General features: G+C 42.3%; 1 protein-coding gene across 1 annotated transcript in view; it reads left to right on the forward strand.

Moving 5' to 3' along the window:
• The first annotated feature begins 2,501 nt into the window (after positions 1-2,501).
• rif1 (replication timing regulatory factor 1) overlaps positions 2,502-14,783 on the forward strand; it is a 79,488-nt gene continuing 67,206 nt past the window's right edge. Inside the window, exons 1-2 of the mRNA XM_080199412.1 lie at positions 2,502-2,739; positions 13,527-13,655. Coding sequence (XP_080055538.1) covers positions 13,543-13,655 — 113 coding nt within the window. The 5' untranslated portion in view covers positions 2,502-2,739; positions 13,527-13,542. The remainder of the gene's footprint in view (positions 2,740-13,526; positions 13,656-14,783) is intronic.

Consider the following 14,783-nt stretch of genomic DNA (forward strand, 5'->3'; position numbering starts at 1 on the left):
TTGCCCATTTCACCTATCGCTCTGCCACATGGCAAACTTAGATATGTAGAACTCTACCCCATCATCCAAGTTGATGAATTCAGTGGATAGTTGAGGTCTCTACACAGATCCTTCAGGGACACCACTTAAGTCACACACTGCTAAATTATAGTACCTGCACCCTATCCCTACTTTCTGTCTGATGCTAATCGGCCAACTTCCTCATTGGGCGGTCAACAGCATTGCCTTCAATTCCGTGAGCTTTAACCGTTAACTGACAGGTACCTGTGAGGAGGAAGTATTATCAAATGGCTACTGGAAGCCCTAGTAGAAAATATTCTGACCGTGGCTGCTGATGGTGTTTTAAGTTAATTTATTAGTGTCACAAGTAGGCTTACATTAACACTGCAGTGAAGTTACTGTGAAAATCCTCTAGTGGCCACACTGTGGCGCCTGTTCACTGAGGGAGAATTAAGCCAACGCACCTAACCAGTACATCTTTTGGAGTGGGGGAAGAAACCCACACAGACACGTGGAGAACGTGCAGACTCAGCACACTGATCCAAAATCATAGAATCCCTACAGTAGAGGAAGCTATTCAGCACATTAAGTCTGCACTCACCATAGTCCCAACCAGGCCCTATCCTCATGTATTTACCCAGCTAGTTTCCCTGACACTAAGGTACAATTTAGCATGTCCAACCCACCAAACCCGCACATTTCTGGACTATGGGAGGAAACCGGAGCACCCAGAGGAAACCCACACAGACACAGGGAGAACGTGCAAACTCCACACAGACAGTGGCCCGAGACTGGAATTGAACACAGATCCCTGGCGCTGTGAAGCAGCAGTGCTAACCATTGTACCACCATGCCGCTCCCCAATGAGGCAGCAGTTGGGACAGTATGGTGGCACAGTGGTTAACACTACTGCCTCACAGCACCAGGGACCTGGATTCAATTCCTGGCTTGAGTAACTGTCTGTGTGGAGGTTGCACATTCTCTCCACGTCTGCATGGATTTCCTCCCACAGTCCGAAAGACGTGCTGGTTAGGCATATCAGCTGGGCCAAATGCTCCCTCGGTGTACCCGAACAGGTGCCTGCTAGAGACTAGGGGGTTTTCACAGTAATTTCATCGCAGCGTTAATGTATGCCCACTTATGAGGCTGATAAATAAAACTTTAAAACTGCCTCACAGCAGGGCATCTTAACAAGAGTTCTTAGCCGGTAACGCGCACCTGCGCAAGGATATTTTGGCCTTGGAGGGAGTGCAGAGGAGGTTTACTAGGCTGATACCGGAGTTGAGGGGGTTGAGCTATGAGGAGAGGCTGAATAAACTAGGCTTGTACTCGTTAGAGTTTAGAAGAATGAGGGGAGATCTCATTGAGACGTATAAGATGATGAATGGGATGGATAGGATAGAGGTGGAAAGACTCTTCCCGCTCAAAAAAGACAGTAGGACTAGGGGGCACAGCCTCAAGGTAAAGGGGGGGCAGTTCAGAACGGAGTTGAGGAGGAACTTCTTCACTCAAAGGGTGGTGAATCTCTGGAATTCTCTGCCCATTGAAGTGGTGGAGGCTGCCTCGCTAAATATTTTTAAGAAGCGGGTTGATGGGTTTTTGATAAGAGAGGGGATTAAGGGTTATGGGGAGAGGGCGGGAAAGTGGAACTGAGCCACGACAGATCAGCCATGATCTTATTGAATGGCGGGGCAGGCTCGAAGGGCCAGATGGCCTACTCCTGCTCCTATTTCTTATGTTCTTATAACTCACTACATGGGTGCCAAGAGAACAAAATACTTGGTGGGGAGGGTGGGGTCACCACCTCCACCAGGAAGGATTCACAAGGAGCTCACGTTTAACATTTAAGAAAAATTTGGACATTTACATGGGTGAGAAGGGTGTGGTCTAAGTGCAGATCAATGGGACTAGGCAGAAAAAAGGTTTGGCACAGACAAGAAGGGCCAAAAGGCCTGTTTCTGTGCTGTAATGTTCTACGGTAGGAGGTGCGTGTGGAGATGGAGGAGAGGGAACCTTTCTGCTTCACCTGCTGCTGCCGTCCATCGCTCCCGGACACAAACTTCCACTTGTAGCAAACGCCACTAGCGGGTGGCGTTTGCTACTAAATAAACCAGTTGGACTTCGACCTGGTGTTGTGAGACTGCTTACAATGTTTACCCCAGTCTAACGCCGCTATCTTCACACCACAAACTCCCACAACAGAGCGCTCGAGACCCACCGGCCACCCAAGCGCATGCGCGCTCACAAACGGTCAACTTTCCGGGGGGGGGGGGGGAGGAGATGCTAGGCTTCCCAACTCTCATATTGAATGTGAGTGTGTGTGTGTGTTTTTTTAAAAAAGTTAACCCGGCCTTCCTTCGATCGTCTTTTTTTTAGGACAGAAAGGGACAGAAAAATAAAATAAATTTTAAAAATTTGTGTTGGAGGGCAGGGAGCTGGTTGCTGGGGTGAAAGGTCGTTACCCAGGCTGCCTGGCCCCTTTGGCGCGAGGATTTTCTCTCCACCTCCCGCCCCCCCTCCTCCTCCTCCTCCAAGCAGCTTCGCGGGAGCTCGCTCGCGCCAGCGGCAGTCGGAGCGGAGGGCGGGCGAGTGAATAAGGCAGACATATCCATACAGCGGGTCCCTCTTCCTGAACATTCCTTCAGCTGGGAGGTGGAGGTAGTGGGAGGGGGGGAGAGAGTCGACCGATTGCCCCGCTCGCAGTGGAGCCAGACTAATGTGCGGATAAGAGGAGGTCAGGTAAGCGGCGTGCGTTTGTGTCGGGTGATCTCACCCGCCCCCCCCTTCTTCCCTCTCTCACTCTGGGACAGGATGGCAGCCCTGACCCACCCTCCCCCCGGCCCCTCTCTCTATCTCCGTCTCTCTGTGGCCTCGTCCTCCAGAGGAGGAACCCAGTTCGCAGTCTCCCGGGGCCTGCGGGGCAATTCCTTCCGCGCGTTTGTAAAGTTGCCACCCTGTGAGCCGAGTCAATATTTCAGTGGAAAAAATTCACCCCATCTCCTATTCCCTGAAGGGATTGAAATCTTATCAATATCCCTACATCAGAAATAGGTGCTTTCTAAATCATTACCGATTTGCAATACTATCTCTTGTTTTGAAAACATGTTTGAAATTGCACCCCTCCCCCAAGTTGGTGTGGGAACTCAATATTTTTGCACTGAGAAACTTGCACTTTTCGTTAATTTCATTTATTTGTTTTGGATTTTTCTGGAAAGTTGTCCTTTCGAAACTCTTACCTGGAAGATTATGATCTGGTATCCCCAATTTCAGAAATTTCAACAAGGACAGCAATCAAATAAGCCACAGACCAGTTTCTCAGAAGTTAACGTTGTAATCAAAGATTTTTGAACCCTTTCCCTCTAGGTTTTTTTTTGTTTTGCGTTGTGTTTGAAATATAATTTTTGTATCTGCTTTCATGTGAGTGATAGGAAATATCAAGGACCAGTGGCCCATCTTTACTTGAAGGCTGTAGATGACATGGTAAGAAATCTCTCAACACCAGGTTAAAGGTTTATTTGGAATCATGAACTTTCGGAGTGCTGCTCCTTCATCAGGTGAGTGGAGTTCATCAGACGAAGAAGCAGTGCTTGTGATGCCAAATAAACTTGTTGGACTTTAATCTGGTATTGTGAGACTTATTACTATGCCCACCCCAGTCCGACGCCAGTATTTCCACATCATAGATGACATGGGTTGGGAAGTTTCTGAGAATAGCAACAAATGGGATGAGGGCAGCAAGAAAATTAAGGTGGGATGGTGTAGTTAAATAAATTCCTTTCTAAATGAAATGGCAAAGAAACCAGTACTTCACCATACTTGCTGTAATGTCTACACAATAACTGGTTTGTGAGTTTTTCCAGCAACTGACCAATGGTAAATGAGTGAATGGGTAGAAGTTTGATTAATTGATAGGAAGCAGACAGAAAGATGAACAGGGCATTTTCAAGTTTGTTTATTTTAATCTCACAAGTAGGCTTACATTAACGTTGCAGTGAAGTTGCTGTGAAAATTCCCTCATCAGCACATTTTGACAGCTGTTCGAGTACACTGAGGGAGAATTTAGTATGGTGAATCCACCCAATCAGCATGTTTTTTGGACTGTGGGAAGAAACCAGAGCAGCCAGTGGGAACCCACACAGACACAGGGAGAATGTGTAGACAGTGACCCAAGCTGGGAATCGAACCCAGGTCCCTGGCACTGTGGTAGCAGTGCTAACTATTGTGCCAGCCTATTGCCCCCAAGTTGTCAGGCTATGGCTTGTGGAGTGCTGTGAGGATCAGCTATTTATAATTTATATTAATGGTTTAGATGAGACAAAGAGCAACGTATCCAAGTTTTCTGGTGATAACAGGACGTGGGAACATTTGATTTATTATTGTCACGTATGGGGATACAGTGAAAAATACTGTTTTTGGAAGGTGCAGAATGTAGTGTTACAGCTAGGGTGCAGAGAAAGATCAGCTTAATAGAAGATGGGTCCATTCAAAAGTCTGACAGCAGTTAGGAAGAAGCTGTTCTTGAATTGGCTGATATGTGATCTCAGACTTTTTCCCGACCAGAGGAAGGTGGGAAAGAATATGTCTGGGGTGCATGGTTCTGGATTATGTTGGCTGCTTTTCCAAGACAGCTGGGAGTGTGGATGGGAGATGGGTTTGCGTGATGGATTGGGCTAAGTTCAAAACTCGCACAGTCTTGGTCAGAGCAGTAGCCATACCAAGCTGGATGCATCTGGAAAGGATGTTTTCTATGGTACATACGTAAAAATTGATGAGAGTCATAGTGGAAATGCTGAATTTTCTTAGCCCCCTAAGAAAGTAGAAATGTTACTCGGCTTCTAAACTATAGCGTCAGTGTAGAGGGACCAGGACGGGTTGTTGATGATCTGGACACCTAGAAACTTGAAGCGCTTGACCATTTTGAGGAGAGCACAAATGTTGCCAAGAGATATTGGCATGTTGAAGTGAGTAGATAATCAGAATGAAGAACACTGTAGGGAAGTGTGAGATGGTGATAAGAATAGAAAAGCAAAATATGTTTTTCAAAGGTGTATATCTTGTAATTGTTGATTTTTCAGAGGGACTTGAGTGTACTCGCACAATGAACAGTTACTTTTCAGGTACAGCAAACAAGTAGGCAGGCAGATAATGTGCTTGTAAACAAAAGCTGGGATACATGGAAAAGTCTTAATAAAAATGTATAGGGCTTTGAAACCAAATTTGGAGATTAAAACTGTGCACAATACTCCATATCTAAGGAAGCATATACTTGCCTAGTGGACAGCGAAGATTCACTAGATTGGACAACCCTTCAATCCCAAGAATCATAAATCATAAAGTTTAAAAAAATGAAATTTTATTGAAGCCTATAAGACTCTGTAGGGGTTTGATAGGGTGAATACTAGGAGGTTGTTTCTGCTGGCTGGGGAACCTAGAACTGGTGCAGCTTCAGGGTAAGTTCTTCATTATTTAAGACTGGGGTGAGTTTTTTGACAGTCCTGAATTTTTGGAATTGTCTATTCCATGGAACGTTGGCTGCTACTTTATTGAGTATACTTAAGGCTGAGTTAGATTTTGATCTTGGGGATTTGGAGATATGGGGAACAGGTAGGAAAGTGGAACTGAGACAAGGGGCTGTAAAGTCTACTTTTGTTATTTCTCATGAGCATCCTATTTGTATTTTCTAGAAGTCTCATTGCCAACTTGACAGATGTAATCATCTGCTCATATCACTTTACAGTTTTGTACATTGAAAGGCATATTACTTACAAAGGGATGCAGTGATGTAGTGGTATTGTCACTGGACTAGTAATCCAAAGGCCCAGGCTTGGATCCCACTATGGCAGATGGTGAAATTTGAATTCAATAAAAAAAATCTGGAATTACAAGCCTAAAGATATCTATGATGTCATTGCTGATTCTCATACAAACCTTTATGGTTTATGAATATTCTTTGGGGAAGGAAATCTGCCATCCTTACCTGGCCTTTATGTGACTCTCCACAGCAATGTGGTTGACTCTTAAGTGCCTACAGGGAGTGCCCACATCCCATGAGTGAATACAGAAAAAAATGATGAGGTGCCAGAACAATCAAACAGTTGTGAAAGCAGAGGTATGTGGTATTACTGGGCAACTGCTTTTGCACTACCCACCATGAGTACAAAAGCAAAATTTATCAAATGTTGGGTACCCGAAATTAGAACGGTAAATGCTATATATACTGAGCAGGTCAGGCAGCACCTGTGAAGAGGGAAACACAGTTTATGTTTCATATTAATGACTTTGTCGGCTGCTATCAGTGCTGCTTTTTAGTCCTTTGTTTATCAGACTCCTATTTCTTTCTTCCCATTTGTTCAAATGCTGTTCTTCTGGCTTTGACCTTGTGTGCTGGCTGCCAAATCCTCCTACTCTAATTTGACTGCTCTCTGCCTGAACTTGGACTGCAATTTTGGAGTAAAAGTAAGATTTAAGTCGGGTGCTTACTGCATTTGGCCTGCTGACCTGGTTATTTCAGCGACCTTGCAGACCCCCCTCCTGCTTGGTTGCCTTTGGGGTATCCTCCATTTGCTCACTGGCACGCTATCCTTCACAGCATTATTCATAACAATGAAGTTAACTTCCACATATGATGTACAGTGTTGCATTAAGCTTCACTGCAATCATGTGATGTCAAATTGTCTCCAACGTCAAGCCATGGATGAGTGAGAAATCCCTCCAATTGAATGATGGGAAGCTATTGTTCCATTCTTGTAATTGTGTAAAACTTGCGCACTTTCCAACAGCAGACCTCTCACCACTTGTACATTCAGTTTGAAACAATCCAGGTATCAGGATAATATCCTTTTCAATCCATCACCCACACTACTAACTGCCATTTTCAAAACATCACACTCTGCACTTTTTCTTTACTATGTGCCCGCTGAAATCTTAGTGTTTTTTCAATGTACACTTGATTTTTCCAGCATCCAGAAGCATTCATAGTTCTAATTTAATCAACATTCAGTTGTGTCAAAATTCCACTGTGTCCTCATTGATCCACATGGGCTCTGTCCCCCTTTTCTCCATATTTGTGTTATCTCCCCCAATCCATATGCAAGGGCAGAGGCATCGTATTGTTGCATGTATGAACTCTTCCAGCCAAAGAAACGTGAGAGCTGTATTGTGTGATTGGAAGGTATCCAGAAGAAAGGGGAAACAAGAAAGAACTTGCCATAAAGTGTTGTACGACAAAAAAATTGCACGGAAGAAGCAGAAAGATGTGGAATAGAAGCAGTGCCAGTTACAGAAGACACCATTCTTTTTGGGGAACATAACTGCAGGAGCTGAATTAGTCATTCAATAGATTTATATCATTATATGTTTACCAAATGAATTGTTTGGAATCTATGAATTTCTGGTAGATGGGAGTGGGGCAAAATGTAACTTATTGTGCACTTTTTTTTTCACACAAACTGAGGTATTTCTTTTAGCAAAGATGTATCATGCGTAAGTCTTCTCCCATTGATACTCATGCAGTGCTAAATTAAAGGTCTGGATAATCAGGTGCAAGATACTTGCTTCATTTGAACAGGTCCAAAAGATTAGTGCCATGATTTAGTGACATAGTTTTAAAAATGAAGTAACTGAAATATTGATCAGTATGGAGGCTTGTAAGTTTAATTAAAATGGATAATAGAAGTTACTTCATGCAATTTACTCTAATGAAATACTGAAGACCTGAAATATCTCCTTGTTCAATAACCCAGTTAAATATCATGGATTTTGCACACTGCAGTTCATTTGAATTGTACTGTTGGTGTGAAATGGTTTTACTTTGATCATGGTGTGCTGTCATTGCAGCCTGAATCCAGTGTCTGGGGGAAGTTGACACTTAAAACAGTGAGAGACTTTCTGGAGGATTGTGGCTCCATTTTGCATTGGAGTTATTTTGGTCCTTTGTACCCAATCCACATCCCATATTTAGTGTCGCTATTAAGTGATTCTAGTTTGCACAAATGGCCGAATTGTGCATTACTATTTGCGGCATAGAACACATAGCTGGGATTCCTCTTTTTAAATGTGGTGATTAAAATCTCAGCAGTCCGAAAGAGGTAAATAAGGAAGAGCACTGCATTGGGCTTTTAATGTGCCTCTCTGGTGTAAATGAATCTGTGAACAGTACACAGTGGGAGAAATGTAGGTTTGAATTTACAGACTTGGGTTGGGTCTTGGAGACTGTTTTGAGCTAATATGATTTGTGGTGCAGTACTAGTATTTCCTATCCACTTTGCAGTTTTAGGGGTATAATGACAGAAGTGCATGACATTGAAGTTTGATAAGCCAAACAAATAATCTGAATGCTTAAATGTTGACAATTTAACAGCAGTTTGTATTTATATTGCACCTTTATTGCAATGTTATGTCCCAAGACCTTTCATGTGAGTATCGCAAAACCAACAGTAAGGCAAAATTAGATCCAATGACTGAAAGCTTGGTCAAAGAGATAAGGTTTAAGTAGAATCTCAAAAGAGAAAAACAAGATGGGAGGGAGCTCCAGAGCAACTGAAAGCACAGAAAACAATGCAGTTTTCATACGGAATGAGCAAGAGGCCAGTATTAGAGTCCAGATACCTCAGGATTGGGAGTTTGGAGACCGGTCCTTGAATGTTGCCAAAGCAAAAACTCCAAATCTGGTCTGCCAAATATTCCACCTCCCATTAATGTTGAAAGAGAGACTCTGAAATAGGTTGAAAATTTCACATACCTTGGCAGCTACTTCTCAAAGGCCACCATTACTGAGAAGATCTAGCACTGCACCATCTCAGCCTTCTACAAACTATGGTATGCATGGGGGCAGAGGTTGGGCCCAAGTGCTGTTTCAGAGGGTTTATGCAAGTTTGATGGCTCGAATGGCCCCCTTTTTGCATTGTAGGGATTCTGTGGTTCAAAAATTTCACAACCCTTCACAAGTCAACAATGGTCCTAGTGTGTAGAGCAGTTGTTATCACCACATTCCTGGAATGCTGTGAGACCTGGACTGTGTATCACTGATGCGTAGTGCTAGAGAAATTCCATCAGCACCTTCTGGGTTTAATTGCAGATCTCCAAATAAACACTTGTGTCCTTCTTGAAACCAGCTCCAGAAACATTCAGGCAAAACTCCAAAATCAAGACCAGTGGATTGGTTGAAATGCATCTCCCCAGCAGGTCCTGTTTTCTCAACAATCAAATGGCCAGCATTCCAGGGGAGGACAAAGCAGTCACTCTGACACTCTCTTTGAAATGTGGCAGCATTGACATTAATGACTGAGATGTTTGTACTGAGTGCTCATAATGACAACAACTTTTCCCTCAGACTATTAAGCTTCGAGTCCAAACGCCTTAATGATCAGATAGAGCAATGGCAAGAGAACAGGAAGCAAATCCTGCATCCTGGATCCTACTATGTCGTGGGACATTGTGCCAAAGATCTCTGAATTGAGAATCGGCTGTTCAGTCATGTGACTATCCATGGCAGAAATTTGCGACCCTGAGTAGACATCATCTTCCAATTGAGTGACAGTTTGACTAAATTGGAGTTATAGGGAGGGGCAAGGACATGAAGGAATTTGAAAACCAGGGTAAGAATTTTAAAATCAAAATGTTGATGGCATGGTTGTCATTGTAGGTCACTCAGCACAGACGTGATGGGGCAACAGGACTTGTTTCAAGTTAAGTCAAAGGCACTAAGAGTTTTGCTATGTAGTGAAATCAGTGCGTGTATGTAAGTAATGGTCTTGTAAGGAATGCTGACATTCCAGTCAGTGTAAACATGACTGGTCTGAGAGAGGCATCATAGAAACAATTTACTAACACTCCATAGTTCATTTCTGTGCAGTTAACTGACTCTCTTTATCCACGAAGCATTCTAGAAAGAGAGCTCCTGACGAAGTGTCGTCCAGCCTCGAAAGTATTAACTCTGTTCTCTCTGCATAGTTGCTGTCAGACCTGCTGAGATTTTCTAGCATTTTCTGTTTTAGTTCCATTGAGCAGTGAGTTCCTCATTCTGAAGAAAGAAGTTTCTCCTGAATTCCCTATTGGATTTATTATTGATTTTATATCCATGGCCTTATAATTTGCACTTCCTCCACCAGTGTAACATCTTGAGCAATCACTGAGATTACTTGAGTAAATTGTATTAAACTAAAATACATATGTTCTAAAACAGTAGTGAAGATAGGAGTTTCATTTAAATTCTTCGTATGTTTTCATTATCTGTTCTTAACTGGATTAATCTTGTCCGCTTTTGACTTAATTATATGTGCAGTTTAGATGGCTCAAACCAAGGAGTTTCTGAAAGATCAGGGGAGAAACTAGAGTTCTTGACCGTTATCTAGAGAGGATGGGCAGCTTTTCTTGAGGTGCAGTGAAGGTTCATTAGATTGATTCCTGGGAAGTGAGGGTTGTTGTGTGAGATTGATGAAGGCATAGAAATTTAATTTGTAGAATTTGGAATAATGCAAGGTGATCTCATTGCTGTATATAAAACTTGAGAAGCTGATAGGATAGCCATTGAGAAGCAGTTTCCCCTAGCTTGTGCGCTAGAGGGAAGAGTCTTGGGATAAAGTTGGCTATTTGGGACTGATGAGAAATTTCTACACTTGATGCAACTTCAGAATTGCCTATCTCCAAGAACTGTGCATAGTCTTGAGTATATTCAAGGTGGATTATTGGGCCCAGTTTTAACAAAGTTTACATTGATGTGGGAAAGTGAAGCTAATGATCAGTCATGGTCTTGTTGACTGTGGAGCAGGTTTGAAGGACTCCATAGGTTTACTGCTGCTTGTATTTATGTAAATTAGAGTGCCACATTTTTTATCGCAGCTCTCTTTTGTGTTTGGTGGCCTTTTTGTACACAATCGACTGGAAGGAACATGTCAGCATGATAAGAGTCCACCATCTGCAGAGCTATATTCAGGAGTGTATTGGAATATTTGCCACTTACGTGGGCTGGTGCAAACTGCAACAATACTTTGTACTTCCACATCCTGCACCAAACAATTACCTTGATCAGCACCCTTACCGTTTGCAATAAGTGTCCATCTCCGGTTCGCTGATATAGAGGATGGTCTGAAGCAGATTAGAACATAGAACATTACAGCGCAGTACAGGCCCTTCGGCTCTCAATGTTGCACCCACCTGTGAAACCAATCTAAAACTCATCTAACCTATACTATTCCAATGTCATCCATATTTTTATCCAATGATCATTCACATGCCCTTAATGTTGGCGAATTCACTACAGTTACAGGCAGGGGATTCCATGCTCACTACTCCAAGTAAAGAACCTACCTCTGACATCCTGTCCTATATCTATCACTCCTCAATTTGTTACCGAAGTTATTTTCTTCTAAGCCATGATGCGTCTGATTCTTACCTGCAACCATGACAACTGAGGACAATATTATGGGAATATCACTGCCTTGAAGCTCCCCTCCAAGTCTCAAATTATCCAGACTCAGATGTATGTTCCATCATTGTTGAGGAACAGCATCACAGGGACTATCGTGGTTTAAGGAAAAGGCCCATCCGGATACCTCATTAAATTTGAAAGCTCTTAGTCTGACTGTCCTTACAGTCCTTATCAAATTAATTGAGAATTCACAGCAGAGTAGGAACCTGTTTGTGCTAATCATGCTGGTTCTTCAGTGGAACAGTCCAAATCCCCCAACTCCTCTTGTCATTTATCTTCCTCTTTACTGATTTGTCTGCTGCTTGAACTACTCCAACAAAGAACATGACATGCCATGACAGCATCTGATGTCTGCAGCCACTCGATGACATCTGTAACTACACCCAAGTGGACCCCTCCACTTTGCCCCCTCTAGGAAAGATCCCTAATTGTTCAACTTTGATCAAATGACTGAAATAACAACTTATTTTCTGTATCTCACTCTTTTGAGTTTTTTGCTGTTTTCAAAACCACTTCACCTGTCTTATTGTCTGAAAATGAAATTTTTAGCACACTACCAGCATTTTCTTACAGAAAGCTTTACTTATTGGCTGGGTTTCAGAAGCATCCAGGAAAGCAGACAGAATGTAGTATTTTGAGTTTTTGCTTTGTTACAAGCTTGTCCTTTAAATGGAGCAATAGTTATTTCCACGTGAGGTGGTAATTTTTAAAACTTTGTTTTTATGTCAGAAGGGCGTAAGACATTAGGAAACTTAAAAAACTTATCCATTTTCTTTAAGAAAGCGAAATGGTCTTTGCTCAGTTATTCTCTCCACGAACCATTTGCTGGAAATAACTTTTACTGTGTCCCCCACCCCACCCCAACTCCCTCCATCAGAGTGGCCATTGTCATTAGCTCTTCCTAAATCAAAGGAAATTGTCTTTTCCTGTTTACTTCAAGCTCTTTGTAATTTTAGGTACATAAGAAATAAGAGCTGGAGTATGTCATTGAGCTCACTATACCATTCAGTAGATCATGGCTGATCTACTTAAAACAGTTTTTCTGCACTATCTCCGTATCCCTTGATTTTTAATATGTAGAAACCTATGAATCTCAGCCTTGAATATATTCAATGGTTGAGCTGCCTCAGCTCTGAGATTTCCAAATATTCACCACTCTCCGAATGAAGAAATTCCTCCTTATAAATGGCCTGCTTCTTATTCTGAGACTCTGACCTGTGATTCTATACCCGCCTCCCCACAACCATGGGAAAGATCCTTCCTACATCTACCTTGTCGAGCCCGCTAAGAATTTTGTATGTGTGAATGACACCTATCGTTTTTCCAAATTACAGAGAATAAAGGCCCAAAATAGATAACTAATAACTTTATCTTGGTGGTCTTTGTGACAGTTGAAATGGTCTGAAGTATCTCATCACCATATTTTAAGAGCCCAGGTATCTGAATCTAAGCTTCTCTGGCCTTTCTACAATTGAAAAAAACAGTATTTGAGTAGTAGTTAGTAGTTTCATCATTGTTTTGTACACATCTATAGCAAACTTCTTTGCTCTTATTTCCTAGATATGTTACCAAAAACCAAAACGTTAGTCTTTTTATTGCTACCAATACTCCCACCTTTGTGGAATTCTGTGTTTACATATAGCTTGGGGTTTCAGCTAACTGCTAAATCTAGGATCCTAATATTTAAAATGAGAGGAGAATCTTAATTGGCCAAATCTGAGTTTGTATAATTTAACAGTAGGCAAAGTTAGTAAGTACTTGGCCAACGTGGTGATTTTTAGTTTTTCAACTTCCTTACACTCGGTCTTCATGGTTGAATGTCTATTTCCTGGCCACAAAATTTTGTTCTTGCTGTCATAACACAAACATGTTTTAACTTTAAAATGTACTTGCATTGATTTGTCAATTGTGTATAATTATGTAGTGTAGGAATTTAAATTATAAGAATAAATTTATCAGGGTGTATTGAAATCGTTTAGGTTTATAACTTTGTTAGATTGGGAATGGGAATCTATAAATACAGAAGCAAAATGAAAATGCTACAAATATTTAAAATGGGAAGGTAGATAAACACCCTTTTTTTCCTCTTCTATTACAGAATTGCCAGCAGAAGAATGATGGCTGCTGCTCACCCAGCAGTTACTGGTTTGCTGCCACTGTTAGAAACCTTGGAAGACTCATCGATTTCGTCCACAGAGCAAGTGGATGCCTATCTTACCATTTCCAGGTTGGTATATAAAGCATTTCACCAGTATGACTTGGTTGACCTACTGATCTGTCGATTCATTTTTTAAAATTCATTTGTGCGATATGGGCATTGCTGACTAGGCCAGCATTTATTGCCCCGGGAGGGTATTAGTGAGCTGCTTCTTGACCTCTGCGATCCATATGGTGTAGGTACACCCACAGTACTTTCAAGGGAAGGAGTGTCAAGATTTTGACTCGGCAAGAAGGAACAGCGATATGTATTTCCATGTCAGGGTGGTGTGGGGTTTGGATGATGATGGAATGCCTACCATCCCTGTCCTTGTAGATGGTGGATTTTAAAGGTGCTGTCTAAGAGCCTCGTTGAGTTCCTGCAGCGCATCTTGTAGATGGTGCTGTCATTATATGTTGGTGATGGAGGAGTGACTGTTTACAGGTGAGGTGCCAATCAAGCAGGCTGCTTTGTCCAGGATGGTGTCACGCTTCTTGAGGGCTGTTGGAGCTACAGTCATCCAGGAAAAAGGAGAGTGTTCCATCACACTTCTGACTTGTCCATCATCTACGGGACACAGGCTTTGGGGAGTCAGCAGATGAGTTGCTCACCACAAGATTTCTAGCCTCTGACCTGCTCTTGTAGCTACAGTATTTATGACTAGTCAAGTTGGATTTCTGGTCAATAGTAATCCCCAGGATGTTGATAGTGAAGGATATAGTGATAGTATTGTCAGTGAATGCCAAGAGGTGATTGTTGCATTCTCATGTTCATTATCTGTCAGATCTGTGTGGCACAAATGTTACTTGTTACTTCTCAGTGCAAGCTTGGGTATTATCCAGGTTCTGCTGCATTTGGACATGGACTGCTTCAGTATCTGTGGAGTTATGAATGCTGCTGAACATTGTGCAATCGTTAATGAACATCCCCATTTTTGGCCTTATGATGGGAGATGGACACCGATGAAGCAGCTGAAAATGGTTGGGCCCATGACACAACCCTGAAGAACTTCTGCAGTGATGTCCCAAAACTGAGATATCAGACCTCCAATAAAGACAACCATCATCCTTTATGTTAGATATGACTGCATCCAATGTAGAGTTTTCCCAGATTCCCATTGATTCCAGTTTTGCTGAGGCTCTTTGATGTAGCACTCAG

The sequence above is a fragment of the Carcharhinus amblyrhynchos genome, chromosome 11 (genome assembly GCF_965287045.1).
Source record: "Carcharhinus amblyrhynchos chromosome 11, sCarAmb.v2.hapA, whole genome shotgun sequence".
Lineage (NCBI taxonomy): Eukaryota > Metazoa > Chordata > Chondrichthyes > Carcharhiniformes > Carcharhinidae > Carcharhinus > Carcharhinus amblyrhynchos.